The sequence below is a fragment of the Dromiciops gliroides genome, chromosome 3 (genome assembly GCF_019393635.1).
Source record: "Dromiciops gliroides isolate mDroGli1 chromosome 3, mDroGli1.pri, whole genome shotgun sequence".
NCBI lineage: Eukaryota > Metazoa > Chordata > Mammalia > Microbiotheria > Microbiotheriidae > Dromiciops > Dromiciops gliroides.
The window spans coordinates 618,814,030-618,841,419 of NC_057863.1; the positions used below are offsets into that span (position 1 = coordinate 618,814,030).

General features: G+C 53.1%; 2 protein-coding genes across 12 annotated transcripts in view; one reads left to right on the forward strand and one right to left on the reverse strand.

Annotated features, from left to right (window-relative positions):
* The window catches only part of ZBTB17 (zinc finger and BTB domain containing 17), a 55,706-nt gene extending 42,912 nt beyond the window's left edge, over window positions 1-12,794 (forward strand). For 4 of the 11 annotated variants that reach the window (XM_043997975.1, XM_043997977.1, XM_043997980.1 and 1 more), the window contains 15 exons: window positions 1,859-2,065; window positions 4,763-4,933; window positions 5,621-5,770; window positions 5,894-5,976; window positions 7,053-7,106; window positions 7,414-7,698; window positions 7,786-7,928; window positions 8,245-8,545; window positions 8,933-9,020; window positions 9,145-9,261; window positions 9,370-9,490; window positions 9,820-9,950; window positions 10,857-11,072; window positions 11,172-11,261; window positions 12,420-12,794. In XM_043997975.1, the coding sequence (XP_043853910.1) occupies window positions 1,859-2,065; window positions 4,763-4,933; window positions 5,621-5,770; window positions 5,894-5,976; window positions 7,053-7,106; window positions 7,414-7,698; window positions 7,786-7,928; window positions 8,245-8,545; window positions 8,933-9,020; window positions 9,145-9,261; window positions 9,370-9,490; window positions 9,820-9,950; window positions 10,857-11,072; window positions 11,172-11,261; window positions 12,420-12,688 (2,426 nt within the window). In that variant the 3' untranslated portion in view covers window positions 12,689-12,794. Of the gene's footprint in view, window positions 1-1,858; window positions 2,066-4,762; window positions 4,934-5,620; window positions 5,771-5,893; window positions 6,005-7,052; window positions 7,107-7,413; window positions 7,699-7,785; window positions 7,929-8,244; window positions 8,546-8,932; window positions 9,021-9,144; window positions 9,262-9,369; window positions 9,491-9,819; window positions 9,951-10,856; window positions 11,073-11,171; window positions 11,262-12,419 lie in introns of those variants that run through there. The other 7 variants (XM_043997982.1, XM_043997976.1, XM_043997983.1 and 4 more) reach the window with 7 other exon arrangements.
* A 2,528-nt stretch (window positions 12,795-15,322) lies between these two features.
* SPEN (spen family transcriptional repressor) overlaps window positions 15,323-27,390 on the reverse strand; it is a 78,538-nt gene continuing 66,470 nt past the window's right edge. The window contains 5 exon segments of the mRNA XM_043994657.1: window positions 15,323-17,009; window positions 17,521-17,679; window positions 18,073-18,267; window positions 18,368-18,775; window positions 19,692-27,388. Coding sequence (XP_043850592.1) covers window positions 16,878-17,009; window positions 17,521-17,679; window positions 18,073-18,267; window positions 18,368-18,775; window positions 19,692-27,388 — 8,591 coding nt within the window. The 3' untranslated portion in view covers window positions 15,323-16,877.

Sequence of the window (27,390 nt, forward strand, 5' to 3'; positions counted from 1 at the left end):
GAAAAGACTGTTAGGAAAACAGGCACATTAACACTGTTGGTGGAGCTTTAGATCGGTCCAGTGGATCTGAAAAATTATTGGCAACTGTGAGACCCAATGAGTGTCTTACTGGACGGATACCCCAGTGGCCCCATATATGAAAAAACATTCAGAACAGCATTCTTTGTAGTGGTAAAACAATTGGAAATGAAGTGGGTGCTCATAACCCCCTTTGAGTTTAGGGAATAGCTATCCTAATTGTGGCACGTGTCGTGATGAAATATCACAATGAAAACGATGAATATTGGGGATTTAAAGAAATGAGATCTATCAAAGTGATTCAGCACAAAGAGAGCAACATTGAGAGAATGACACAGGCTCACAACAGTAATCTAGATGAAAACAACACTAAAAAGCTCATCTTGGATTGATTAAAATGACTGACGTTAGTTTTGAAGAACAATGGATATAACACACATTCCTCCTCCTTGTAGCAAAGGGATGAAAGACTGTGGGAGTACAGTATAGAATGTATTGTCTAGCTTGGTTATGCTTACTTGTTTTCTTGTTGAACGACTCAGAGGATCGAGGGGTGTGTGAATTATAAAGGGAAATGTTTTGGTGGTTGGTAAGTTGTTTCCAAGTCTTTGTGACCCCATTTTGTTTTCTTGGCAAAGATACTGGAGTGGTTTGCCATTTCCTTCTCCAGCTCATTTTCGGATGAGGAAACTGAGGCAACAGGATTAAATGACTTTCCCAGGGTCACACAGCTAGTAAGTGCCTGAGGCCATTTTTTAACTCAGGGAGAAGAGTTCTCCTGACTCCCTCCGGGCCTAGCGCTCTATCCACTGTGCTACCTTATCCACCCATAGGGAAATGACTAATACAAAAGGCATCAACTTTTAAAATGGCAGAAATGAGAGGTCGGGAACAAAATGAGAAGACAAAGAAGGTGCAGTGAACCAGAAACATGGTGACTCTGAAGTTGAGGGTGGTAAGGATTGTCAGAAGGGCTACTGGAGTTGACCATTAGGCTAGTGATCTTGTAACAGCAACCCAAGTGCCCTTCTGACTGGACTCTTAGCCTGGAGGGTAGAGCCAGGGCTCCAAGGCGGGACCGGAACAGTCTGCCTCTGGCCCAGGTACCTTCTCCTCTTCCTTCTCTTCCTACCACTCTTTTTTGTATTGGGTTCTTGCATTAGATTGTAAGCTCCTCAAGGACAAGGATTTTATTCATGGTATCCCCAGTTTTTCACACCATACTTGGCACCTAGTAGGTGCTTAATAAATGCTTTTTTTTTACTATTGACAGCTGTAATGTCAGCCGCACATAGAGGGCCACCACCTACTCCATCTCAGCCAGCACTTTGGATGCCTTTGGTGTACATCTTTGTGCTGTGGGCTCAGGTCCTGCCTTTGAGAAGCTTAGATTTTTACAGTCTTATCTCTTCTCGCTTCCCAGAGCACCCCAGCTATGCCATCCACATCTTTGGCCTAACCTTGATTGGCAGTGCCTGGCTCTAAGCCTGGGACCAGAAGTCAGGAGGCCTCGGTTCTAGTCCCTGGTCTGCAGTGCAACAAGCACATGACCTTGGCTTTGGTCTGAAAGGAGAGTGGAGTCATGCACGTTCACAGGGACCAGGGAGGACATCTGTAAAATCATAGCTGAAAACCGATGATTCATCATTTCTATAACCCTGTACCTCCGGCAAGCCTCCTTCCTCCTTTCCCTGATTCGTCCACAAAGATCATTAGGAGTTGCCCCTATAGCTCTCAGCACAGTGGGAGTCTTTCACCTTCTTCCCCAGTGACTGATGACCAGACAGAGGCCAGTCTGGGTCCCAGGGCTCAGCTGTCCTTCTGGCTTTTCCTCTTCCAGCCATGGATTTCCCGCAACATAGCCAGCTGGTCCTGGAGCAGTTGAATCAGCAGCGGCAGCTGGGCCTGCTGTGTGACTGCACCTTTGTGGTGGACGGAATCAACTTTAAGGCCCACAAGGCTGTGCTGGCGGCTTGCAGTGAGTACTTCAAGATGCTCTTTGTGGACCAAAAGGACGTGGTGCACCTGGACATCAGTAACGCGGCAGGTACCTGGGCCACACCTAGGTTGAGCTCTGCAAGGAGATGATGGGAAGCCCTTCTTCAGCTGAAGGGCTTTGCTGTGCCATAGCTGGCGTGCCGAGTCTGCCACCGGCACGGAGAGGGACTGGCACGCTCATCAGCTCGCCCGCCAGGACACTCACAGCCCAGCCCCTGCCTGTCCTGTAGAGAGCAGTTTCCACCGCCGTGGCCAGCCCTTATAGTCCCAGGGGAACATAGACCTGCTTGAGCCCTCTGTGGGGTGGGAGAGCAGATGAGGGAACGGGATGAAGATGGCAGGCATAAATTCAGACATACTTAGGTTTTCTTATGGGGGAAAGGCCCTTGTCTGGTGTCTGGGCCCTGAGCCATTGTGTTCCCTTATGGGCATCTCTGGTGAGATGTTTCAGTGTGTGACCTCTTGCATCTTCTGTGTTAGCCTCGATGAGAAGCAATGGGCTTTCAGTGTTTCAGCCTGAATGATCGCAGAACAATGACTTATGTCAGGGAGAGTAGCCGTTTCTGATAGGGAAGACTGGGATTTTTTTTTTTTTTTAAGGGGGAAAAGAGATGTGGCATAGTGGTTAGACCCTTGATTTTGAGTTCCAGGCCCTAGGTTTTAATCTCCAGCTCAGTTTCTCGGTATCTGTGTGACCCAGAGCCAGTCATTTAATGGCTCTCTGTAAAAACAGAAATGAGCTAGATTATCTTGAATGGCCTTTCTAGAACTGTATCCCGTGTCCTAAAATAAAGTATTGTACATTGGTGACTTCCCTGACCCTAATTCTTGCTCTAGCCAGTCCAGATAGCAGTCAGGCTCCTAGTCACTTCAGACCCTGTAGGCTCTAAGTCCCAAGCTCCATAGCTGACTACATGAAGGTGACGGAAGAAGCCTTAACCCTAGAAGCAGGCTTTCCAAACCTTCTCCACTGTCAGCTTGTCAGGGCACATAACTCCCTCATTGCCTTCCTAATCTCAGTGACGCTCGATACCCAAGCCTGTCGTCTGAGCTCCACTCCAGTCAAGCGCTGGTCAAGGGAGTGAGGGAGCCCATGCCACCGTGACCCAAAGGGGATGTCTTCATCCAGATGTCAGGGCCCCCTGGCTGGGACGCAGCCCCACCTCACCTGACGGGCCTCGGGCTAAAGTCCGGTTGTTGGGGGTGGTGAGGAGGTGGCCAGGAAGGAGTGAAGCTCAGGGCGTCCCAGATTCCTCACTGCCTTCACACAAGTGGTTTCAGTCATTTCTTCACTAGGTCCTCCACCTTTCAGGCACGAGCCCTTCCCCCTTCAGCAAGGCTGGTCTTTACATGGCAGTCATACACATAGCACGGTATAGAAAGTTCTGTGTGCAGAGCACTTGACCACGTGCTCAGGGAGATAGTGGAGGGGAAATAGTTCTTGCCCCCAAGGAGTCCAGTGGTGAGATAAGATAGCAGTCCGTGCCCAGTACGGAAAGATTCACCAGAGCCATGCAGGCCATGCTCAGGATGGGGTTGGCGGGCCAGAGCATGTGAGGCAAAGGTGCCACGGGGTAAAGGAGGTGACCATCTGCACTGGAGTGGGGAGGGGGCAGTCACAGCACCTGCGAGTGCTCATCTGCATTGTGGAAGGGCCTTTCCTTACCAGGAGTTCCCCAGTAGCTACAGGGCTGGACTTGGAACCAGGAAGAAGTGGGTTCAGAACTCACTTCAGATAACTCATTAGCTGGGCAGCCCTGGGCACAAACAACACCTAACCTGTCTGAACTTCCCATTTCTTAGTCTGTAAAGTAGCAGTGATCATGGCACCTGCTTCACAAGGTCGTTTTGACTAATATCAAGTGAAATCTGTGCTTTGTACACCTTAAAGGCTGTGAGAGCTTATCAGAGTTCCTCATTGTTATTCGGGTGAAATCACACATATCCTGTAGCAGTAGAAAAGGAAATGTGAGAGAAAGGTGGAAAGAGTTGTAACTGTTGAGGGTCATTGAATGCCAGGCCAAAGGTTTCTGAACTTCTTCCCTTGACTGACCATGGAGGTGATGTGGCCTGATCTGCACTCAAAATGGCTGTCTGGTACCCAGGTGAAGGCTGGCTGGCCTGGGGACTAGGCACGATGGGCATGGAGCGGAGGAGGGGGTGGAAAGATGAGATTTAAGGGAGAGCAAATAGCCTGCAGTAACCCTGACATTTCGAACACAGGAACCCGGGTAAACAATGGTGCCACTCACAGAAATGACAGCCTCCAAAGGAGGAGTGGGTTGAAGAGGGAAGGGAATGGTCTCAGATTTGAAGCTGCTGAGTCTGAAGGCCTGTGAGGCCTTTCAGTAGCTCTGTTTCCCCTGCAGTTGGGAGGTGTAGCTCAGACAAGAGATCAGGACCAGAGGGCTCAGCTGCTTCATCATGTCCCTGGGGGCTGGGAGAGGCCTGAGAGCCCCCAGGGTTCTAAGTTAAGCAGGCTTAGCCTCCTCTCTGGGCGTGCTTGAGGAATGACCAGTGACCCAGAAGGGATAAGCTCCTCTTCCAACAATCCCTAGTTGAAGTTGCCTCCTGACTAGCGGCATCATTAGCAGGGACCCACGTGGCTCCCAAAAAGACTAGGTGTCCCCGGGGCAGGAAGATGTCGATGCCCAGTGTCTTCCCCTGGTACGCCTGCACACGAGCAGCCCCTGTGTCCTCAGGAGGCTCGGCTCCCTGGCCTGAGCCGGTGTGTGTGTCTCCGCAGGTCTGGGGCAGGTGCTGGAGTTCATGTACACGGCCAAGCTGAGCCTGAGCCCCGAGAACGTGGAGGATGTGCTGGCAGTGGCGGGCTTCCTCCAGATGCAGGACGTGGTCAGCGCGTGCAATGCCCTCAAGGCCCTTCCTGGGGCAGCCTCCAGCACATCTGAGCCTGAAGGTGAGCTGGCCCAGGGGATACACTGGGGCAGGGGGGCGGGGGGGGGGGGGCTGTCATTAGCCAAGTCCATGGACATCAGCAAGTCCTTTCACCTTCTTAGACCTCATTTGCTCATCTGTAAGATGGAGACAGTGGTATCTTCCCGGTTGATTCATCAAGTTGCTGTGGAAGAAGGGGGTGTAGGAAGGGACTTTGGAAAGTATGAAATGAAATGGAATGAAAAGACCTGGGTCTAAATGTCATCTCTGCTGGTTGTTTTGGTTTTTTGGGGGTTTTTTGGTGGGACAATAAGGGTTAAGTGACTTGCCCAGGGTCACACAGCTAGTAAGTGTCAAGTGTTTGAGGCTGGATTTGAACTCAGGTCCTGAATCCAGGACCGGTGCTTTATCCACTGCGCCGCCTAGCTGCCCCATCTCTGTTGGTTGTGATTTGTATGTCTTGGGCAATTCACCTTGCCCCGAGGACTGTCATTTCTTCATCTAATGATTAGTTAAGATGCCTTGGAACCTCCACTCGTGAGAAGGATTGCTCTTCCCAGGATCCCCCATCTGGCTCCCTCATCTCAGGTCGTTCATTGCTGACTGCCTGTGTCCTGGGAGGCCGGCTCCTTCAGGGAGGGGCCAGCGGGAGCGGGTGTCCCTCTCCTTGGGGTGGGTGGTGGGAGAACAGTCGTGCCTCTGTCCTCAGGAGAGGAGAAGGAAGCCGATGAGGAGAAGAAGGCTGCAGCCGCCACCCTCAGCGAGCTGGACAGAGCGGAGCGAGGCCCTCTTGCGAGACCCAGTGTGGAAGTGCCTGGCGAGTCAGAGGCCCAGGCTGAGGGCCGTGGGGACGGGCTCGGTGAGTGGTAGGGGTCCCTCCTGCTGCCCTGGGACAACTTCAGCAAAGATGGTATGGGTGGGGGTCCCGGCCCGGCCCCCCCACCTGCCCAGCTCATCCCCTCACGCTGTGCCCGGTGCTCAGGTGCAGAGGGGACGGAGGATGCCAGGTCTGAGGAGCCGGCGCCTGCAGAAGCCAGAGCCAGCCCTGCGGGTGCACCCCTTGAGGTACTCCTGTCACAGAGATCACAGCAAGGTAGAGACTAGCCCTTCCTTCACACCTTGGTTGTCTCCCTGGCGCCATCACTTCCTCCTAGGAGCGCCCCGCTGCAGGCTCAAGACCTATCTCCTCCTTGAGAATGCAGGCAGTTGTTAGAAACCTCCTGGGAGAAGATGCCTGTGGCACCAGCCCTCTTCTCAAGGAACTGAAATCATTGAGAGAAGGGCGAGCTAGAAGTGCAAAGGAGAGGCCCACGCTGAGGGCTGAGGGAGCTGCTGTCAGCTGTGGGGAGCGGGGCAGGGAAGGCTTTGTGGAGGAGGTCATATCTGATGAGTCAGTCTTTGAAGGGAAACGATAGAGGGTGAGTGGGGATGAAGGAATCTCTTCTAGGCCTGCCAGGTGTGAGCAAAGGCCACAGCTAGGACAGGGAGACACTGGGTCATTCAAGTGTGTTGAACCCTCTGATAGGTGCGGGGCACTCTCCTAGCCCCTGGCCCTGTACTCTGCCGAGAATGGCCACTATGTTTGGATTGAAATGAATTATTGAATCCTGCTCTTGTCCCTTCTTTCTCCTGTGCAGACCTTCCCACAATGCCATCTCTGCCTCTCGCCCCCAGTGCCGATTCAAGTCCTTCCTCAAGAGTCTCTCTGTCTCTGTGTGTGTGTGTGTGTGTCTCTCTCTCTCTCTCTCTCTCTCTCTCTCTCTCTCTCTCTCTCTCTCTCTCTCTCTCTCTCACACACATACACATACACACACACACACACACACACACACACACACACACACACACACACACAAATATACCATTTAACTTGGTTGCTGTGAGGCAGTACAGGGACCATGGTCTCCATTTGATTTATTTTTATTTAGCATAAACTTAGTGACCCCTGTTAAAGACAACCTTTCAAAGACACAAAACTAGTTTTGTCCAAAGATAGTATATGAACCTGTAAGCTTTTTTTAGAGAGGTAAAAATGTTCCTGTTCACTTTGATCCAGTAGAAGTATCATTGTGCTGTTTGTTTCAGGTCCTCATCTTACCTTTCTTCCTTCTTCTCTATTTCCCATCATTCTCACTTTCCAGAGGGGGAAGCAGAGCCCCAGAAAAGTGAAGCCACTCTCCCAGGAGGTCCAGCAGGTCAGTGGCAAGGGCGATCGTGCCTCTGATCTCATCCCCAAGGGAGCCTGTCCCATGAGGAGCCCCTTCCCGTCTCCCCTTTCTGAGACTAGTCTCCCCCAGCCACGCCCCTCCCTTCCAGATTCCCAGCTGCAGCCTGAAGTGTTCATGTAGCGCGCACTCTTAAACAGTGTTGGACAACTCTTGGTTGACTGAACCTTCCCCAAGAAATCCTGCCCTTCTTTTAGGAGCCCCAGGTTCCGATCCATGGGGAGCTGGGCTCTGACCTCCAGGCTCAGGGCCTCCCTTTCGGGGTGCCACGTTTCAGGGTCCCCTCGGGACAGACAGTCCCACTGTGCCCCAGAGTTCCTCCAAAGCTTGTTTCGTGGCAGAGATGGAGGCTGAGCCAGGGAGGGAGGATGAGGAGCAGGAGGAGAAGAGCCCAGAAGGAGCGGCTGTGGGGGAGATGAGCACTGCGGAGGAGAATGAGGAGTCTGGAGGCACCGACTCCGGCCAGGAGAACAGTGTGGGGGAGGCCCGGGTCTTACGATCAGGCACCTACAGCGACCGGACCGAGTCAAAGGCCTACGGCTCTGTCATCCACAAGTGTGAGGTATCCCTCTCCCCTCCAGCCTCTCCGCCCCTCTCATGCCCCGGATCCACCTCTGTCCCCTCACCCCAACTCTGCCGTCCTGCACAGGATTGTGGGAAAGAGTTCACTCACACGGGAAACTTCAAGCGGCACATCCGCATCCACACTGGAGAGAAGCCCTTCTCGTGCCGGGAGTGTAACAAGGCCTTCTCTGATCCGGCGGCGTGCAAGGCCCACGAGAAGACACATAGGTACGGGCCCCCCGGGGCCATGGCCAAGGGCCCTCGCTCATTGACTCCGCCCCCGGCTTTCCTTGTGACACAGAAGTTGAGGGTCAGGAGGGGACTGTCCTCTAGTCTCCCCTCCCCCAGAATCCCATCTCTGACAAGAGAGGGTCCTCCTCCCTTAGCCCTGCCTTCCTGCCCCCATTCTCACCTTGTTCCACCCCGCCCCCCCATCCTTTCCCACCTGGCCCCCCGCCAGAGGGCAGCTATAGGCCCCTGTGGAGAGCCGGCTGGTCTGGGGCCCAGGGCCAGCCCCCACTCACCTTGGCCACCTCCTCCCCAGCCCCCTGAAGCCCTATGCCTGTGAGGAATGTGGCAAGAGCTACCGGCTCATCAGCCTGCTCAACCTGCACAAGAAGCGCCACACGGGGGAGGCGCGGTACCGCTGCGAGGACTGTGGCAAGCTCTTCACCACCTCGGGCAACCTGAAGCGGCACCAGCTGGTGCACAGCGGCGAGAAGCCCTACCAGTGCGACTACTGCGGCCGCTCCTTCTCTGACCCCACCTCCAAGATGCGGCACCTGGAGACCCACGACACCGACAAAGAGCACAAGTGCCCTCACTGCGACAAGAAGTTCAACCAGGTGAGGACCCTGCAAGGCCTGGGCTGCCGGGCAAGCGATGTGCCCATGGGGCTGAGCAGGACTTTCAGACCCCGCCTCACAGTCCTGCGTTGTGAGCCATTCCTGAGAAAGGCTGAAGGGCCGTGAAGCTGTTCTGGAGAGAGCCCAGGCTAGGGTGGGGGAGAGGCACTGCCTGAGGGGCTAAAGTGGGGAGGGGGAAGGGGGGCACTCAGCCATGGCTGTCTGTCCATCCCCTGAGGCTCCCTAGGAGCCCTTTCCCCATGGAGCCCCTTGATTTGGGCACCAGAAAGATTCCATCCCTGGAGGAACAGTCTCTGGACGGCTTGCCTGGGGCAGGGGCCCAAGGGCCTCCTCTGAGGGGCTTCTCCCTCCCTCTCCCAAGTACAGGTGGGCAACTTGAAAGCACATCTAAAGATACACATCGCGGATGGACCCCTGAAGTGCAGGGAGTGCGGCAAGCAATTCACCACCTCAGGTAGCGCCCCCTGCCCTCCTGCACCCAGGCCTTGCCCTAGCCCCACCGGGGCAGATCTCCAGAGCTCTGTCCCCATCTGCTCCCTCCACGCTGACCAACTCCTCCCCACTCCCACTTCCTCCAGGAAACCTGAAGCGGCACCTTCGAATCCACAGTGGGGAGAAGCCTTATGTCTGTGTCCACTGTCAGAGGCAGTTTGCAGACCCAGGCGCCCTGCAGAGGCACGTCCGCATCCACACGGGTGAGCGGGGGCCCGGGCTGAGGCTAGGCGGGGCGGGGGGCGCCGAGCCTGGACCAGGGGAGACGCACCTGACCCCATCTCCCCTCCCGCATCACCGTTCTGCTCCAGGAGAGAAGCCGTGCCAGTGCCTCATCTGCGGAAAGGCATTCACTCAGGCCAGCTCCCTCATCGCCCACGTGCGCCAGCACACTGGCGAGAAGCCCTATGTCTGCGAGCGCTGCGGCAAAAGGTGACTGAGCACACCACCCCTCCCCCTGGCCCCGACTGCGGTGCTTCAGGACTTTGGGCTCCCAGGCCCCATCAAGTGTGGAGCCCACAGCACACTTCCCCAATGTCCAGCCTGGGCCGTCTTCCATCCCAGAGGGCTCTTTGCCGGCTCCAGGATTTGGAGTTAGAGGATCTGGGTTCAAATCCTTCCTTTGCCCGTTTGCTATCTGTCCCTTCCCTCTAAACTCTGCTAGCCGGTCTCTGAGGTTCCCTTGAACTCTGAACCTTCTAAATCTCCTGCAGCTGAGAATGACTCATCCTCACTCCCATCTCATTGTCCCCTCCCTGCAGGTTTGTCCAGTCAAGCCAGCTGGCCAACCACATCCGCCACCATGACAACATCCGCCCACACAAGTGCAGCGTGTGCAGCAAGGCCTTTGTCAATGTGGGGGACCTGTCCAAGCACATCATCATACACACGGGTGGGTCCTGGGCTGGGGCACCCCGAGGAGCAGGGGGAGCCCGGGGCAGCGGCAGGGGACAGTGAGGAGAGGTCATCGGTGTCAAGGGAGGCGGGCCTGGCTCTGAGTCCGACCCCAGGATAGAATGCCACAGGAACCAAAGGATCGCATGGCTGAGAGCAGGAAAAGTCCAAGAGCTCACTTCACCTAGCCTCCTGTGGAGGCCTAGAGGTGCCGTGGGCCTCTGGAATGAGCCCGGGGCTGGGAGCTGGGCTCCACACTCCCGTCACCTCCGTGCACCTCACTTCCTTCTCTTTAAAGCTAGTGGGGGGGCGGCTAGGTGGCGCTGTAGTGGATAGAGCACCGGCCCTGGAGTCAGGAAGACCTGAGTTCAAGTCCGGCCTCAGACACTTGACACTTACTGGCTGTGTGACCTTGGGCAAGTCACTTAACCCCCGTTGCCCCGCCAAATAAATAAATAAAGTGAGTGGGACCCAAACACCTCAAAGGCCCCTTCCGGCTTTAAACATGAGGAACTCGACCTCCAACCCAGCATTCTTTTCCACTGAGTCACACACTGCTCCCACACGTGATCCTGTCAGGGGCCTGCTCCGGTGCCAGGCTGGGAGGCGTTAGGCCATGGAGCAGGGTGGGGCCCTCCTTCCTCTTCCTCATCTGCGCTCTCTTCAGGGCCTGTAACTGCAGATCCCAGCCTTCCTCTGCCCAATGCTGGCTGCTCTGAGCTCGGTGCTGTCCCTGCGGCACGGCTCCCTTCTCATTCTCCACTTCCTTTGGGCCGTGGGCGGCCCACCTACACCCCCAGAGCACTCCCAGGGGCCCCTCTGGCCCGGGGCTCTTCTCACAAGCAGGCCAAGTCTGCAGGGTGGGCCGGGGCTGTGACCACGCTGTGCCGCTCTCCTCACCCAGGAGAAAAACCCTTCCTCTGTGACAAATGCGGACGCGGCTTCAACCGTGTGGACAACCTCCGCTCCCATGTGAAGACGGTTCACCAGGGCAAGGCGGGCATCAAGATCGTAGAGCCGGAGGAGGGCGACGAGGTCAACATCGTCACCGTGGCCTCGGATGACATGGTCACCCTGGCCACAGAGGCCCTGGCTGCCACAGCAGTCACCCAGCTCACAGGTGGGAGGAGGGGGCGGGGTTTGGGGAGGGAGGCGGCCCACGCAGGGGGTCAGGATGGCCTCTCTCAGTGCGACCCCTGTCCTCCCCCCCACCCCACAGTGGTACCCGTTGGGGCCGCGGTGACGGCGGATGAGACGGAAGCCCTCAAAGCGGAGATCACCAAAGCCGTGAAGCAGGTGCAGGAAGCAGGTGAGGATGCCGGGCTTGGGAGAGAGGGCTGCTCAGCAGGGGACTGCGAAGGGACTTGAGTCTGGGCCCAGAGCTGGAAGGGGCCCGGCCCCTGCCACCTTCTAGTCCAGCTTATCCCCAGACTGGAACATCTTGTCCAGTGGCTCACAAGTGGTCATCCCAACTCCGTCTGAACCTGCTGCCTGCCAAGGCAGCCACTTTCACCAGGCGCTTTTGTGTATGGACTCAGAAGCTCATAGAGGCCATCTGGTCTGTCTTCCTCATCCTTGCCCAGAGAAGTCAGGAGACTTGCCCAAGGTCACAGAGCTAGTCATTGGCAGAGCTGGGACCCAAACTCGGGTCTCCTTACTCGAGCCCAGTGCTCCTTCCGCCACACCACACCGCCTCCCAACTCCTCGTTTCACAGGTGGACACGGAGGCCAGAAGTTGTGGCCAACTCAAGGCCACACACGTGGTGCACTTTATCCATGGCTTCAGGGAAGGCAGCACAGAGGGCGTGTGTATCAGATGTGTAGGTGAGAGAAAGATGGGATGTGGGCAGCAGCCTCCAGATCTGGCAGGACGGACCTCGTTCTTGGAGCTCAGCCGGGGAGCCAGCCTGAGTCACAGCCCAGCTTGTGCTGCCAGATTCAGAGGAATCCATGGGACACACAGCAGAGTAGCCCGTGTGAAAAGGCCCTGGAGCCTCACGAGGGCTCTGCCAGCAAACCCGCTCTGGTCAGACTTTCCCAAGAGATCCCCCTGAGCACATGCCCTGCTCTGGGGCCTCTTGTGCGCTAGCACGCCCAGCAATGGGGCGGCGCCTCATGAGCGTCAGCGGTGAGAAATAGGGAAGGAAGACTGGCTACCACCCCGCCTGTTGGAAGGGTTGTCCTGCGAACTCATGGCTAGATGCCTCCTCTTTGGCCTCAAGGGCACTGAGAATGAATGGGCTCAGACTGAGCCTCATAGCTCAGTGTAAGGGAAGGCTGTGTGAAAGTACAGGGAGTGAGCCTCCCCACAGGGGCTGGATGACCACTTGAGGGCCTCCCATCTTGGGTACAGCTGGCACTGGGGGCCTTCTGGGCTTCCTCCCAGTTCTGAGCTTGTCCAGAAGGCTGGGGCCCAGAGGCATGGCTCCCTAACCCCGACACGGCTTCTCTTCTGCTTTTCTGACAGACCCAAACACCCAGATCCTCTATGCCTGTGATTCATGTGGTGAGAAGTTCCTGGACGCCAACAGCTTGGCCCAGCATGTCCGGATCCACACAGCCCAGGCCTTGGTCATGTTTCAAGCAGATACGGACTTCTACCAGCAATACGGCCCAAGCAGCACATGGCAGGCTGAGCAGGTGTTGCAGGCCGGGGAACTGCTCTTCCGCCCCCGGGAAGGGGCTGAGGGCCAGCCTGCCCTCGCAGAGCCCCCTCCACCCACTGTGGCTGAATGAGGGCAGTGGAGGTGTGGGTGGGCAAGGGCCACAGCAGACACTTCCCCCCCCCCCCCCTCCTGACTATTTAAAGATGGACAAAAAGCACCCTGGATCCCTAGGGAGAATAAATTGGATTATTTTCTAAAGCTCCAGGAGTCGCTGTGGGACTGGGCAGGGGCGGGAGGGGTGCTGAGGGAAATGCCTGGTGCCGTCGGCATAGCCACCAAGAACTGGCGAGTGAGGGATGCTTATGGGCTCTGGGCCAGGTGCTGCGTGTCCCTGTGACTCTGGGCATGCGCCTTGGGCCACCACTGCCTTGTGAGGAGCCACCCATGGCCTGGGAAGAAGCCCACGTCTTCCCTGGGCACCTGGAGGGTGGGGACTCTGTGAGTCAGCCTGGGGGAGGCTCCTTGGGCCTGGGATGGAATTGTTAAGTTCCATGGCCTCTGGCGTCCCCAGGACTCAACGGGATGGAACCTTGGGACCAGGTGATCCTGGTGATGTTCCCTCATTGTCATCCCCTTCCGCCCTCTGTACTAAATGGGGAATCCAAGCAAGGGGCTGGGCCTCCAACTCCTCCTCCATGCTTGAGGCTGTCCCGGTGCCCAGGAGGCAACCTAGCCTCAGCCAGAATGCCCTCGCTCATCTGCCTCAGCTTGAAGACTTTCAGTGAGGGGCAGACCGCATGGGTTGCAAAGCACTTTATTCCATTCTCTCACCTAATCTTCACAGCCCAGAGAGGGAGAGGCTGTTGTTCTCTTTTTGTGTCGAAGAAACAGGCTCAGTGGGTTAGTGATGTCCAGGGTCATCCAAGCTAGATTGGAACTCGGGTCTTGCTCACCCGAGGTCCCAGCTGTCCACTGTCTCATTTAGCTGCCTGCTCCATCCCAAGGCAGTTCTTTCCACTCTGGGACTGTTCTGATGGTTAGGAACGTTTTTCCTTTAGAGAGTCCAAATCTGCCTCTGTTCCTTCCAACCAAGTGCTCCTAATTCTGCCTTCCGGGGCTAAGCAGAATGGGGCTGACCCCTTGTCCACCTGATGACCCTCTCAAGTACGTGAAGATGCCATCCAAAACTGGCAAGTGAGGGGCACGTAGGCAGCAATGGAGCTTTGAGCTTGCACCTCTGGTCTTGTGCGCAACACCCACAGCTCCATCATTCTGGTCACCCACCTTGGGTTGGGCTCCAGCTCGCCAACATCATCCTAAAATTGGGTTGCTCCGAACCAAGCAAAATTCCAGATATTGTCTGGCCAGGCAAGGTGCCCAGAAAAGTTGCCCTCTGGTTGTGGGCATTGCCTCTCAGGCCCAAGTTCCATTGAGCTTTCCATATACTGGACCCAGTGTTTCCCATTCATCCCCTTCCCCCAGGATGAACTGTGTTCTGCTTAGACCTTCCTCATCTTAGATCTTTTTCCTTTCAGTGTCTGAACTCAGTTTCCCAACTGTCATACACAGATTTGATAAACATTATAGCCATGCTTTTGATCCCAGTAGTTGGTAATGAAGATTCAATAACACACAGCTGAGCACAGATCTCTGGGACACTCCAATAAAGTCCACTATGTGGACATGGAACCATCCACTACTCAGTAAACCCCAGTTTATCACCTATCCCATCTCCCTCATCTAGTTATCCAGAAACGAAGATGGTCTTGCTTGACCATGGTTAAGTCTTCTGCACCCTTTAATCTCCCCCCTTCCTTCAGTTGCTCTTACGTGGCTCTCTCACCATCCTCCTCACCCTACACTCTGGCTCAATGTCCTCTTTAAAGGGTACTGCCCAGAAATAAGCAAACAACAAAACACCTGATCACTTGGTCTTCTGCAAGGTCACCAACCATTCCTTAAACGTTCACTGGCTTGTAATTGAGACTTCCTTCTCTCCTTTTCTCTTTTGAAAAAATGGGATGGTTGCCCTTTCTCACCCTCCCATCCTTATCAACACCGATGGACTTAGCAGTCACTTATCCTCTCACACAAGAGCTGCTTGGTACATTCGATGTAAGGATTAATCCCGTCCAGTTCCACAGGCTGGCCATGATCTTTCTTAGCCCAGGATTTGTGGAGTCAGGGGCATGGGCCTTCAATGAGGATAAAGAGAAGGCAGAAGTTCATTAGGGCTTTAGCTTCCAACAGTCCTGAGTGTCACGGGATGTAGAGCTGCAAATGGTCCAGCTCATCACGCTCATGGATCTTTTCCACTGTACTTAATTAAACCACTCAGGTCTTCCTCAGTTTCCTCATCTGTAAAATGGGGGTAAAGGGCAATAAACAAACTACCTGGATGGCAGCAGGTTTGTGGCCCAGCAGGCATGAGGTTGGGACACTCTTCTTGGGGGAGACCTTGTTCTCCCAGGTTCTGGGTTTAGAGGTTTTTTCCAGTCATTGTCTCTTCTCTTGTTGTGGCTGTCACACCCATAGACCCAGACTTTAAGGTGGAACCAGTCACCAAATTGGGCAGCAATAAGATGACGTCACAGACAGGAGTGGAGAGCATGAACTAAGGCTTGCCCCCCCCATCCCCAACACTCGTGCACCACAGTTGTCCAGGAAGCTGCCATGTCCATCCCCCAAAGCACAGAGCACACATAGCGCTCAGGAACTTGAGAAGCCCAAGCCCAAGGGAACATCCAATAAAGACATAACTGGTCTTAAATCTGTTTAGCAGGTTATGGCTCATCTCCCAAGAGATCCTCCTAAGAGGATTTGGGGCTTCCTTCAAGAACTGATCCCCAATTTCAGGGGTTGGAGAGAGAAAAACAGGAAACAAAGCTGGCTTAAAATTTGCAAGTTCCTTCTGGTGGTTGTTTATTCTGTGTATCAAAATTCTAAGTGCCTTTAATGTTACTTAAGAACCAATCTGGACTTTTGCCAAGTTTTACGAATATTTACACCACAAAGCAAACATGGTCTAAGTCCAGCTTGATCTGTGATAAAAATGTCTTCTTTTGTACAAGGTAAAATGGCTCACAAGAAAGGGGGCTGAGCAGAGCAGGGCTTAAGAAATTCTAATTTGTCCTGTGTACAAATGTTGGAGTGGGTTGCAGGAGGAGCCTGCAAAATCCAGTGTTTACCTGCCCTCCCCAGCCTCCCAAGATTGACAATCACATTCAAAACTCAACATGTTTTGTATTTTTTAATAAAGTTTGTAATCCAATGGACACACAAAACAAAACTGCGCTGAGAAAAAACAGTTCCATAAATTAATAAGTGTTAGGAGGGGCTAGGGGATAAAAAGTCTCTTTGTACAAGTGTCTAACACTCCCACATCGCGGGGTGGGGGGTGGGTATGGGGACACGGAGATTTGGGAGACTGGATGGAGGGGAGGGTGAGCCACATTTAAATGAAGCGCACTTACAAATGAGGGACGATACAAAGTCTGAGTATGAAAATAAGATTTTCTCTGAAAACACATTTTTGGCACAGATTAAAAAAAAATGTATGTCAGGGGATTTTGATTTTTTTAAAGTCAGTATTATATATATTTATATATATTATATATATATATTTATATATACACACACCCACTGAGTTCTGCATATCCCACCAGGAAGGGAAACCAAAGTTTCCAGATTGCTGTTTTTTCCCCAATGTAAACTGTACATCCCAGATGAATTAAAGATGGTGGCAGCGGGAGAGTTGATTAAGAAGGATGACGGGGATCCAGAAGAGAAGGGGAACTGAGGGTTGGGAAAGAGGGAAAGGGGACAAAAACAATCCAGTGAAATGTTCCTTGACCCCTAGATTTCTGCAGAAGTTCCCAAGTCCTGCGTTTTGAGTCCGCGATGCGTGTTAATGTACATCAAGACATCCAGAAAGTCACAGCATGTCTTCAACTGTGCAAAAGTCCAAGTCACTAATTTAGTGCAAAGGCAGTTCAGGTTTTTTTTTCTTTTTTCTGTTTGTTTAAAAAATTTCTTTTGCCCTCCCCCTCCCCCTTCCCCTGGGCCCAGGCCCTGATCCGCCTGCTGAGTGCCTCGTTGTCCGTAAGCTAAAGCATCATGTAAACATACAGGTAGCAGCACCACGCCCAGCGACACAGTCTGATCCGAGGCCGTGGAGGGCAGGAGGCCAGGCATCCGGCAGCGTTCTCTTCACACTCGGCTTCTCTCGCTCTCTTCTTCCTTGTCTCGTGTGGTGGTGGGTTTTTTTGCTGCAGGGCCTTGGAAAGAATAAACCAGCTCAGACAGCATCTGCCCAGGGCTCACACAGAGGCAATGATGATCATGAGGTGGGGGGAGATGTTGGAGATGCTGGCGAGGAGGTCGGGGGCCAGGCGGGAGAGGTGTCTCTCCGAAAACTCACAGGGAGGGAAGATCTGTAGGACATAAGCAGGCTGCAAAAAAGGAGAAGGAACCATTAAGTCGGACCTCTGGGTGATGCCCCCCCCCCCATCTCCTCCAGCAGACAGGCTCCAAAAGGTCCATCCCAAAGGAGACAGGAGCAAGACACTGGTCCTGCTGCTGCCACTAGTGCCCCAAGCACTCCCAGGCAGCGATCGTCTGCAAGCACGAGGAAGCCCCTCAGCGTCCAGGCGCCCCAGTGCAGAGATCTCTCTGGGAGCCCTCACCGCTTCTGGCCCCCTGAAATGCCCCCTCCCTTTCTCCAGCTTCCCAGGACCCCCATCATTGGAGCTTCATGGCTCATCCACCTGTCTGCCAAGTGCTCTGGAGCGGGAATCTTCCTGTCCTGTCCCCCCCTCCCAATGAAGATTCCAATGTAAACTTGGCCACAGATGAATTCTTTAGTAAGATCAGAGAGACACTTCAGAATATACAGTCAGGATCCCTGCCTACCCTTGCTCGGTTTTGAAACCACTCTTGCTGTCTGGGGGAGGAGGCACTGACCTGACTGGAGCCCAGGTTGGCAACGTTGATGATGCCCGCAGCCTGTTTGGTCTGCAGGTAAGTGATGAAGGCAGCCTTCAGGGACTCGGTCTGATTCACGACATCCTCCTGGTCCCGGCCACAAGGCAAGGCCAGCAAGAGGCAGTAATCGGTCTCCACCTGGGGTCAGAGATTCTAGTTGGTTAGCCAGCCACCAGCACCACATGGCCAAGGCTCCTCTCCCCTCCCTAATGAGGCCCCAGAGCAATGGCGAGCCAGTGCTCCGCTGGCCACCCAGGCCAAGAGAAAGCCTTCGCCCAGGGTTATGTACCAGCCTTCTCTCTTCACAAAGACGCAGAACTGCCAGGCCTAGTCAAGGTGTCTGCACCTGAGGGGGCAATACTGGATTCTAAGAAGCCCCTGTACCAAGGGGGGATCAGACGGCTCTCTCAAAACCAACCCCCAAGCCATTCCCATGGGAGATCATGGGGAGCACGGATGTGATGAAGCCCCTCCTTTTCACTCCACATGCAAGATGGCTCACCCAGAAACAACGGGTGATGTAGCACTTACCATCATCCTCCGGGTAACCCCTTCCAGCTGGGAGGCCTCGAGGCGCATCCTCTGGGCGATCCTCAGCGGGGGGCCCACCTCTGAGGTGGGCAGAGACCGATGGGCCAGGACGTTGTTGCCAGAGACAAAGTGGAGCTGCACGGCCGCAGTGTCGTTCTTGAGAGCCAAGAGGCCCTGCCACACAATTGGGTACTTCTATAGGGGAGGGAAAAGGGAGTGAGTCCCACAGAAAGGGGGCACCGAGGCCAGGCCCAGCTCGGCCAACAGACAACCTCCTCCCTCCCCTCAGACTCACCTTCAGCAGTTGAACCATGTCCACAGGTCTCTGAGAAACAGGCTGAGGGGACAATTCCTGCTTGATGACAGGCTGAGACTCAGAGCGCGGCAATCCTGATGGAGCCCCGGGGCCAGAGGTCGTAGGCATCAAGAGGGGCTGCTTCTGCACCGCCTGGGGGGTGTGAGGGGATGGCAGGTCCGTCTTGATGGAGATGGCCACGGGGGATGGATAGGAGGTCTGACTGGCTTCTGCCTGTGCCCTCTGAATGTGCAGGTGGGAGTCCAGCTGACCCGAGTGTCTATTTCCAGCCGGGTGCTGGGTCTGCTCGGGGGCTCCCGTCTGAGTGGCCTTAACGTCCTGGGAGACCTGAGGAGTTCTGCTTCGCACAGGCTGGCTAGGATGAGTGTGTTCCCCTTCAGGCTGGACCTAGGGACGAAAAAGTGGGATGGGAAGAAGGGAACAAACATCAGAATCCATTTCATTTAACACAAACTTCCCTCCACCGACTTCCCAAATGATCCTACAGAGAAAATTGGGGAAGGACCAGAGAAGCTCTGGAGGTTTCTTCTCCTTATGCTCCAACCTACTCAAGAGGGACCTAAACCATGTGCTTTGGAGGTGTCAGGCTGCAGGGGATCCAAAGATAACCTAAGCACATCTCTTGGCCTCAAGGAAGGAACACTGGGACTATCCTCAAGATAACCACCTTTGTCCCACAAAGCCTCCAGATAATGACATCCCACAGGTCTCATTGGCCTACTTGGGAACCTGCTGAGCCCTGACACACGAATACTCTAAAGACCTGTGACTTCATCGGTGGGCGCGCTCTCTCCACCAATGCAGATCATGCCCCCTTCACACCTTAGCCGATGGGTCTTCGTGAGTGATTACGGCCATTAAAAAAAGAAAGAAAAGATCACCTGGTGATCAACCTTCTGGTGATGAGCCTGTGAACTAGGCTGTTCCTTGGACAAGAGGCACACAGTCCATGGCCAGGCTCAGGCTTGAGGCCTTTCCTGCGTGTCGGGCCTTCCCAGGGCTTGCATTCCACTGGCACAGCCTTTGGAGAGCCCAGGGTCACCTCCAAGCCAGAATGAGGCACAGAGGAAGGCTTTGGGAGTCAATCCCTCTCTCAAAACCCTTCACCAATTCCAAAGGCTTCTGGGAAAAGGCTGTGCACTTCCCTCACATCCCAGCCACCATCCTACTTTTACGCTTCATTCTTCAGGCCCACCTGAGTCCATGTGGCTGCTAACATGGCCTTGAGAGAGCCCTTCAGGCTGTCCAGCAGCTGTGTGTGCACCCAACACCCCAAGGAGAAAGAAGAGCACTGCTTTCTCACCTGAGATGGGGTCACGCTCCGGGAAGACAGTCCAATCTGGGAAGCACCAGGAAACTGAGGGTGCCCAAGCTGAGCCGCTGCGTGATAGCTCCGCAGGTCACCATATCTGTACTCATGGTACACATCCCCAGCGGGGCGAATGATCTGAACCCCATGGGGCATGCCCGCAGGCGGGGTCAGGGGGAGCCCTGCAAGCTGGCTGCCGCTGGGGGGAACACTAAGGAGGCGCGCCTCGCTGTGTGGGGAGGGGGCCATGGCCACCTCGGGGGCTTTGGGGGTCGGGGTCTCCTTCCCCGGCTGAGGTGTCTTGCTGGCTGGTGGTGTTTTCACCGACCCTTCCGGGGTCCGGGATTGCCTTGTGTCCAGGTGGTGTTCACCGACGTTGGCCACATGCGGGTGCCTCATGAGCCTCACCTCCCGGGGCACGTTATAAGGGTGCATCCGGTACTCGGGCTGCATGACTAACACTTCTGGCTGCACGGGAGCCGACCCTCTGCACACAGAATGGTGATAGTGCATTTCATCTTCAGGAGGATGCTGGGAGGACAGTGGGGGCAGGACAAGAGGGGCTGGCTGGGGAGTGCCCGATCGCTGAGGTCGGATCTCTATCTGGGACTGCAGTGTGGCCCTCGGAGAGTGCAGTCCCTCAGGCCGGATGCCATAGGGGATGCTGGGTAGAGGGGGGGTGTTCATTCGCACTTCCCCTTGGGACAGATGGCTGAGGGACACGGTCTGGGTGATACTATGAGGTGGCATAATGACAGACTGCTCTGGGTGCATGCTAGATATGTACTGAGGCACAGGAATTCCTGGTGCCAACATGACTGATGCATTATTGGATAAGACTGGAGAAGAGGTACTGCTGGGATGACAAGCCCTTGGGAACGGAGATGGGGAATGCCCACTTGTGCGGGGAGAAGGTGGCTCTTGCTTTAAGACTCCCAAGTGAGAGATGGCTCGATCTGTTGGGGTATTGGGTCCAGAGCCCACATGGTTTGCTTCTGAATGCAGCTTGCCAGAGAGGGAAGGTGGGTGATGGGAACTGAGCCCAGGGCTCAGATTGGATGGCTGGAGGGCCTTGGGCTCCATTTTGAGTGAGACTGGGTCAGGAGGCTTTTTGTTGGTGGAAGCTACACTTGGGGAGAGGACCAACTGGCTGTGAACCAGCACTGGCGGAGTGTTTGCTGCCTGTGAAAGGACTTTCCCTGGGCCAGCCTGGTTGACAGGTGCGGACACAGACAAGTGGCTTGGCTCTAATTTCTCCAAGGATGGGCGCTCTTGCTTAATGGATGCTATCACGGGAGATGTGGTATATGGTTGGGATCCTAGAACCAGGGAAGAATGAGTGGGGACACTCCCATAGCCCGAGGGAGTTTGAGAAGCCAATTTTGGAGTTGGCTGGGATGACATAACAGATTCTTGTTTGACCTGTGGCTTGGACATTGACTGCTGGAACTCAATGTCCATGGCACTTGCTGGGGGAATCTGACTAATCTTGGCGCTGATTCGCTGGGGACCTTCAGTCTTCTGTCCAGAATAGCTCAGGAGCACCACACCTTCTGAAGTATTCACTCTCAGGCCTGGACTCGAGCCCGTTTCTGAGGGCCGATCTTCAATCACAGACATGGATCCTGGGTGGAACCGGCTGTTCTCAGTGGTGCTTGGCCACGGTTTGTATTTAGAAGACATCGCATTCCCAAGGCACGTCTGGACCGACTGAGTTTGCTTCATGCCAGTCACCCGTGGAGATTCTTCTGAATCATTACTTGTCGGCATCCGGCTAATGACTGAAGTGGCTTTGGGAGCAATGACTGTAGTGGCCTTTTCTTTCTCAGTAAACACTGGGGCCTCTGCTGCAGGCAGATCAGAAGCATTTGGGATTGGAACAGCAGGTTTCTCTTCTGAAACTGGTTTTATGGATTCTACTGGGGGGTGAGGCACGTCTTCTAGGCGAGGGGCACTGACAGGCTCAGCAATGGCAGCTGTTACATGAGTGGAAGTGATACTTGTGGCTGAAACATATTTGGGCTCCATGAGGATCTTCCTCAGAGTGCTGGAGTTGGTATCAATGTCAGAGGCCTTTGTGTCTGGGGGAAGGGCTGGAGGTGGGGTGGAGCGTGCCCGGGCCTCTTCATGCCTCGTAATCCAGTCGGTCACCTTAGTGGTGCTTGGATGATGTGGGACCATCCCAGATGGGATGGGGGCAGGGAGCTTGGCTGAAGCTGCAGAAGGAATCGTGGGAGTGGGTGTGCTTGGAACACTGGGTGGGGTAATTGGTGCATTCTCACTAGCTGAACGTACCTTGAAACTAGCTTGACTCCCATCATCCACTGGCACTGCCTGAGGGGGCAGGTCCAGTGGGGCTGGAGCTTTAGCAGGTGCATCTTCTTCAGGAGCATGTTCAACGGAGATCATCTCACTGCCTGGATTCTTGCTTGAGTCAGGGGGAGCTGGCTCAGAGACGGGGTGGGAATTTTTATTCTGCTTGTCTTCTTTGGGCGTTTCTGGGGGTTTTAACTTCAGTTCACTGGTGAGAGGACACTTGTTCTGGGCTTGCTCACATCCAAGAGCATTCGCCTCCACGGCATCCCCTTTCTTACTGGTACTTTTCTTCCGGCGAGACCGAGGGACCTTTTGGCGCGCTCTATCCTTCCTGGAAACCTCTGCATCCTGTACCACCACCTCTGGCTCATGGGCAGAGCTGGGAGACACATTCACGCTCCCTTCAGGCTCCTTGGGCTCTGCCAGGAGTGCTGATGGGGCAGGGTCACCTGTCGGTGGCACTGAAGGTTCTACAACAGCATCTGTTTCCAAGATGCCAGACACAGCTTGATCGGTTTCAGGCTCCATCTCTGCCTGAGGGGATGGCAACACAAGGGGGTCAGTTGGTATTTCAGCTTCAGATTCAGCAGAGTAAGTGGGGGGAGCTGGGAAGTTTTCTGGCTCACCAGAAATGTCATTGATAATGGACCCAATGGCTGCTGCAAGTTCTGTCTCGCTGGCCTGATGGGCAGGCTTGTCTCCCTCTTCCTCCGGGTGGACCCCCGTCACCTCGGCCGTCGGCTCTTTGTAGGCAGTGAGCGACGTCTCTGTCAGCTTTGCGATATTTTCAACAGCCTGCTCCAATTCAATCTGCTTGGCTAACTGGGCTGCCTCTGGTGACTGCTTGGGCTCACGTACAACTTCATTTTCTGACTCATTAACAAGATCTTCTGGCTCATTCTTAAGTTGGGGCGATAGATTGTCTTCCTTTGGGGGATTTTTAATCTTTGAGGATGGGACAGCCACTGGTTCTGCTTCCTCATCGGTGGGTCGCAAAGCTCCTTTTACTTCATCAACATTGAGACGAATTTCCACATTCTTCAGACACAGAGAAGTTTTGTCCACCGAAGGCTTAGTATTTCGAGACCTTCCTCGCTTATATTTGGAACTCTTTTCTGGGACTTGTTTTTTCTCCACAGTCTCAACTGAAGATGTTTCTGGTGGATTCTTGTCTGGGTCTCCTTCTTTTTTGTCCCGTTTCTGCTCATTTCCCCCCGTCTCTTCTTTGTCAGACTTGGGTTTTGTACTGCTGTCACTAACATTAGGCTCCCGGTCAGCCATCTCATTAGTTTCTTCGGGTGGATCGGCTGCAACATCAACTCTCTGCTCACTTCTTCCCTTTTTCCCCTGCAGTCCAGTGGGAGCTGCCGACTTCTGAGACCTAGGTGATCGCCAGCCTTCGGCAAGTTTGAGAGGCTCCACGGTGTCTTTGGCTTCTGCCTCCTCTGCGTCCTGTTCAGCTTTGACAGGCGATGCGTCTTCCTCAGCCCTGCGGCGGGTTTTAGGAGGCCTCCCCCTCCTAGGAGTAGCAGCAAGTGATCCCATCTCCAGGGCTTCTCTCTCCCGTTTTCTGGTTGATCGTGGCTGTTCTACTGGATCTTTTATAGGAGACGGTTCTTCCTTGTCACCCGGGTTGGCATAAACAGACCTCACATTTCTTCTCCGAGTTCGGCTGAGTGGCAAACTTGGCTCAATATTTTCAGTCTCTACAGCAGAACTGGGCGATTTAGCAGCATTTCTTGAAATCTTCTCTGCTTCCATCTTTAACTCAATGAGTTTCTGTGTTTCTCCACGAGGGGAACTAGACCGTTTGAGTTTTTCCCGGTCAATTCTCTCACTCTTTCTTGTGACTGGCTTCTCTGGGACACTAACTACAGTTGGCTGCACTGGTGTCTTAGAACGTTTGCTTTTGTTGGACTTTTTATCTTTTGTAACAACTGGTGGTTCCACTTCCAAGTCATTATCAGAACCTGGAGGCTGAACCTCAGGAAGGACCTCAACTTTCTGACTTGTATCACAATTAGTCTTAGCAGCAGGGGCGGGTTTTTCCTCTTTCACTTCACTAGGCTCCTCAGGCTTCTGAACTGGTTTGGAAAGTGGTGAGATTAGTGGGGTACTTTCAGGTTCTGGATCTATACTAATATCTACCTGAGAAGAAAATGAGGCTCCAGGGGTTGGAGGCTTGGTATCTAAATAAGAAGGATGCTCAGCTGGCAAATTTTCCTGTGAAACCAAAGGAACCGGAACAATTTCTTTGTTGGTCTCCGACACCGATGGCAAGTCAGTTTTTTCCGGCTGCTCCATAATGACAGCAGCATGTTCAGGAACACTTTTTGGCTCTGCTGTTCCAGAAGCCAGCTCTCCACTCTTTTCTTCTTTTCCTGAAGGCGCCTCTACTGGCTTCTCCTTCTCCAATGGCAAAGGGCCTGATTCTTGTGATGCAGTAGAGCTAGGAGGGGGCCCGAGGGCAGAAGGCTGTTTCACTTCTGGCTCTTTATGCTCAGGAACAGATTCCAGTGTCTCAGGCCGGTTTTCTTTATCCTCTTGTTTCTCAACCTCTTTGGGTTTTTGGTCTTTTTCTTTTTCTTTCTGTTGCATTCTTGTGAGTTCAATAAATCTGCTGTGGAACAAAACTACTGGTTCTTGAATCAAATCAGATGTGCTGTTTGACCCATCCGATGATGTCTGCCTCCCATAAATCCTACTGGAAAGGAGATCGAGTTCTTCATCCTTCCTTTCTAGGTGCTGCAACCGTTTAGAATCTTGCTCAAAGATGGAGCTGTGTAAAAACCGAGAAGCAAATAATTCCTGCCTTTCCTGTTCTTCTTCTTTGTGATCATCTTTTTTATCATCCATCTTCCCTTCTGAATCAGTCCTAATTTTTTTCTTTTTCATGTACCAGGATGGGATGGGTCGTGGTGCAGAGTCAACCTTTTCCTTATCTTTGTTGTTTCTAAAACTAGCAAATCTAGAGTCCCAATCTAAAAAAGACCAATTTTCTTCCCTAGAAGAAGAGAGAGATTTAGCTCTTTCAAGCAAAGCTTTAGTGTCTGGAGTGATTGTTTTGTCCAGTGCAAAAGAATAAAATTTGTTCCTTTCTAAAGAACCAGACAACCTTTCATCTCTCTCACGTACTTTGTCTTCTCTGTCTCTCAATAAAAAAGACAGCCGGGGGTTCTCTAATAACGATGAAACTTTGGGAGAATGCAGTTTCTGGTCACCGTCTTCATCTGAATCAGAAGGGACTTCTCCAGGCTCCAAATCTCTATGTAGAGACCGTTTTCGAAGACTCTCTCTCTTAATGATGCTGCTTGGAAAGCTAACATCAACTCTGTTGGGCTCTGTTTTCATTTGAGATTCCCACCGATTTGATTCCTCTTCAGAATTCAAGGCCGAGAGCTTTATTTTGGCTATATCTGCCATCTGTTCTTTCTTGCTGGAATCGTAATTAAACTTTAGAGACTCCTCCCTAACGGTCATGTTGGAATGTGGCAGACCCTTCTCATCTATTTTGGGAGACTCTTTGGTTTCCTTTAGTGGTATTAGCCTAGGGGAATCTACAGTCTCATCCTCCTCATGGGAAGGAAAATGACGGATGCTAGGTGAACCAGCTGACCTTTCCGCATCTTCACTGACTTGGCGGGAACTTCTGTAATTTCTTTCCCTTTTAGTGCCAATCTCAAAATCAAAATGATCTACCTTTTTCTTTTTGCTCGGAGGAGAATCATCCGTGACATCTTGAGGGGGTTTGCCCACTTCATGAACAAGGCTGCGTCTTTCATATTCATCCACCTCTTTCTCAGGACTGCCAGACTTCTCAGACTTGGCTACTTCCAGCTCCATCTGCTGTTTTCTACGACTTTGCTCCATTTGTTTTCGGTAACTTTGTGTGTGATCGATATCAATGCCAATTTTCCCCTCATTCTCTGCTGACTGGGGTTTCTCTTGGCCAGGTTTATGTTCCGCCATTTCTTCAGGAACACCGCTCAAGTTTTTCTTCATTTCTTCTTTTTCTGTTCCTTGATCATCTAATGGTTGGGGCTGTTTGTGCTGTGGTTTTATAAGGTTAATCTTTTTGGATAAAATTTCTTGATTTTCCACTGGTTCCTCAACCGTATCTCCTGGCCTACTGTGCAGGTCTAGGGGAGGCTTTGACATAATCCCCACAGAAATACTTGCAAGCTCTTGACACTCTTTGGGGCTGGGAGCAGAAATAAGTTTTTCCAGTTTGATTCTCTCCAGTTTTTTAGGTTCTCTTCTAAATATGTCTTTCCTTATGGGCTTTTTTTCAGGCTCAGCCTCCCTTAAGACTGTCACTTCTCTCGCAGATGTCTCAGGCTGCCGTTTAAATACTGCTTTGGAATCATCTTCATCCAAGATACTCTTTTTGACTTCCTGTTTCTGCCTATCGGGTTTCAAATTCACATCAGCAAAACGCCTTTTTCGAGCCTCCAACTTATCCTGATCTGCAGCACTCACAGCTTCGGTTGTTGAATCTTTTAAGTGCTTCTTGGGCTTCGGCTTTGCCTCCTTATCAGTCACTTCTGGATGGCTCAACTGGACCTTTTCTTTGGGCGCTTTGGATCTGACAGTGTCGAGTTTAGTCTGATCACCAGATTTAGCTGCATCAGCTTGAGAAAGCGGGAATCTCTGATCTGGAAAGGAAGATTTAACAGCATCGTTATCCAGCTTAGTTCTCAACTTTTCTAAAAATGGCTGTTCAATGACCTTCCCTTCTTTTTCTTTCACTCGAGTCAAGACCACACAGGGCATCAGGTCCAGCCGGTTCTTAGCCGTCCCTTCTTTGTCAACTTTCTCTTTACTTTGCTTGCTGTTGCTCTTCAATTTTTCAGGGCTGGGGTCTCTTTCGTTTTCTTGATCTGTTTCTGATGACGGAGAACCAGGAGAGTGGATTTTGGCTTTTCGTCTTTGTGGAAAAGTGGGCTTGTCTTTTTCTGTCCTTTCAGGTTTTTCCTTCCTCACTGGGCGTTTCTCTTTATCTATTCTCTCCGGATCAAAAATCCGTTCTTTGTCAGGTTTTTCAATCTTTGTGTAACGGTCTACGCGAGTCTTTTCAAACTTATCGTACCTCGGAGGAGAAACGGAGCTGCAGCTCCCACTCCGATCTGAAGACCTGCTGTAAACCCTCCGCTCAGAATCACTTTGGTGTCTCTCTGACTGAGGAGATGGAACTACAGGGCTTGGGGCCCGCCGAGAGTGGGCTGGACTCTGACTACGTTCAATCGGCCTCCTGTCATGGTCTCTGTCTCGGTCAGATTCAAATCGTTCTCGCTCTCTTTCTCGCTCCCTCTGCCTGTAACTGTATTCCCTTATATCTTGTTCATAAGGATCATTTCGGTAATCCCTGTATTCCGGG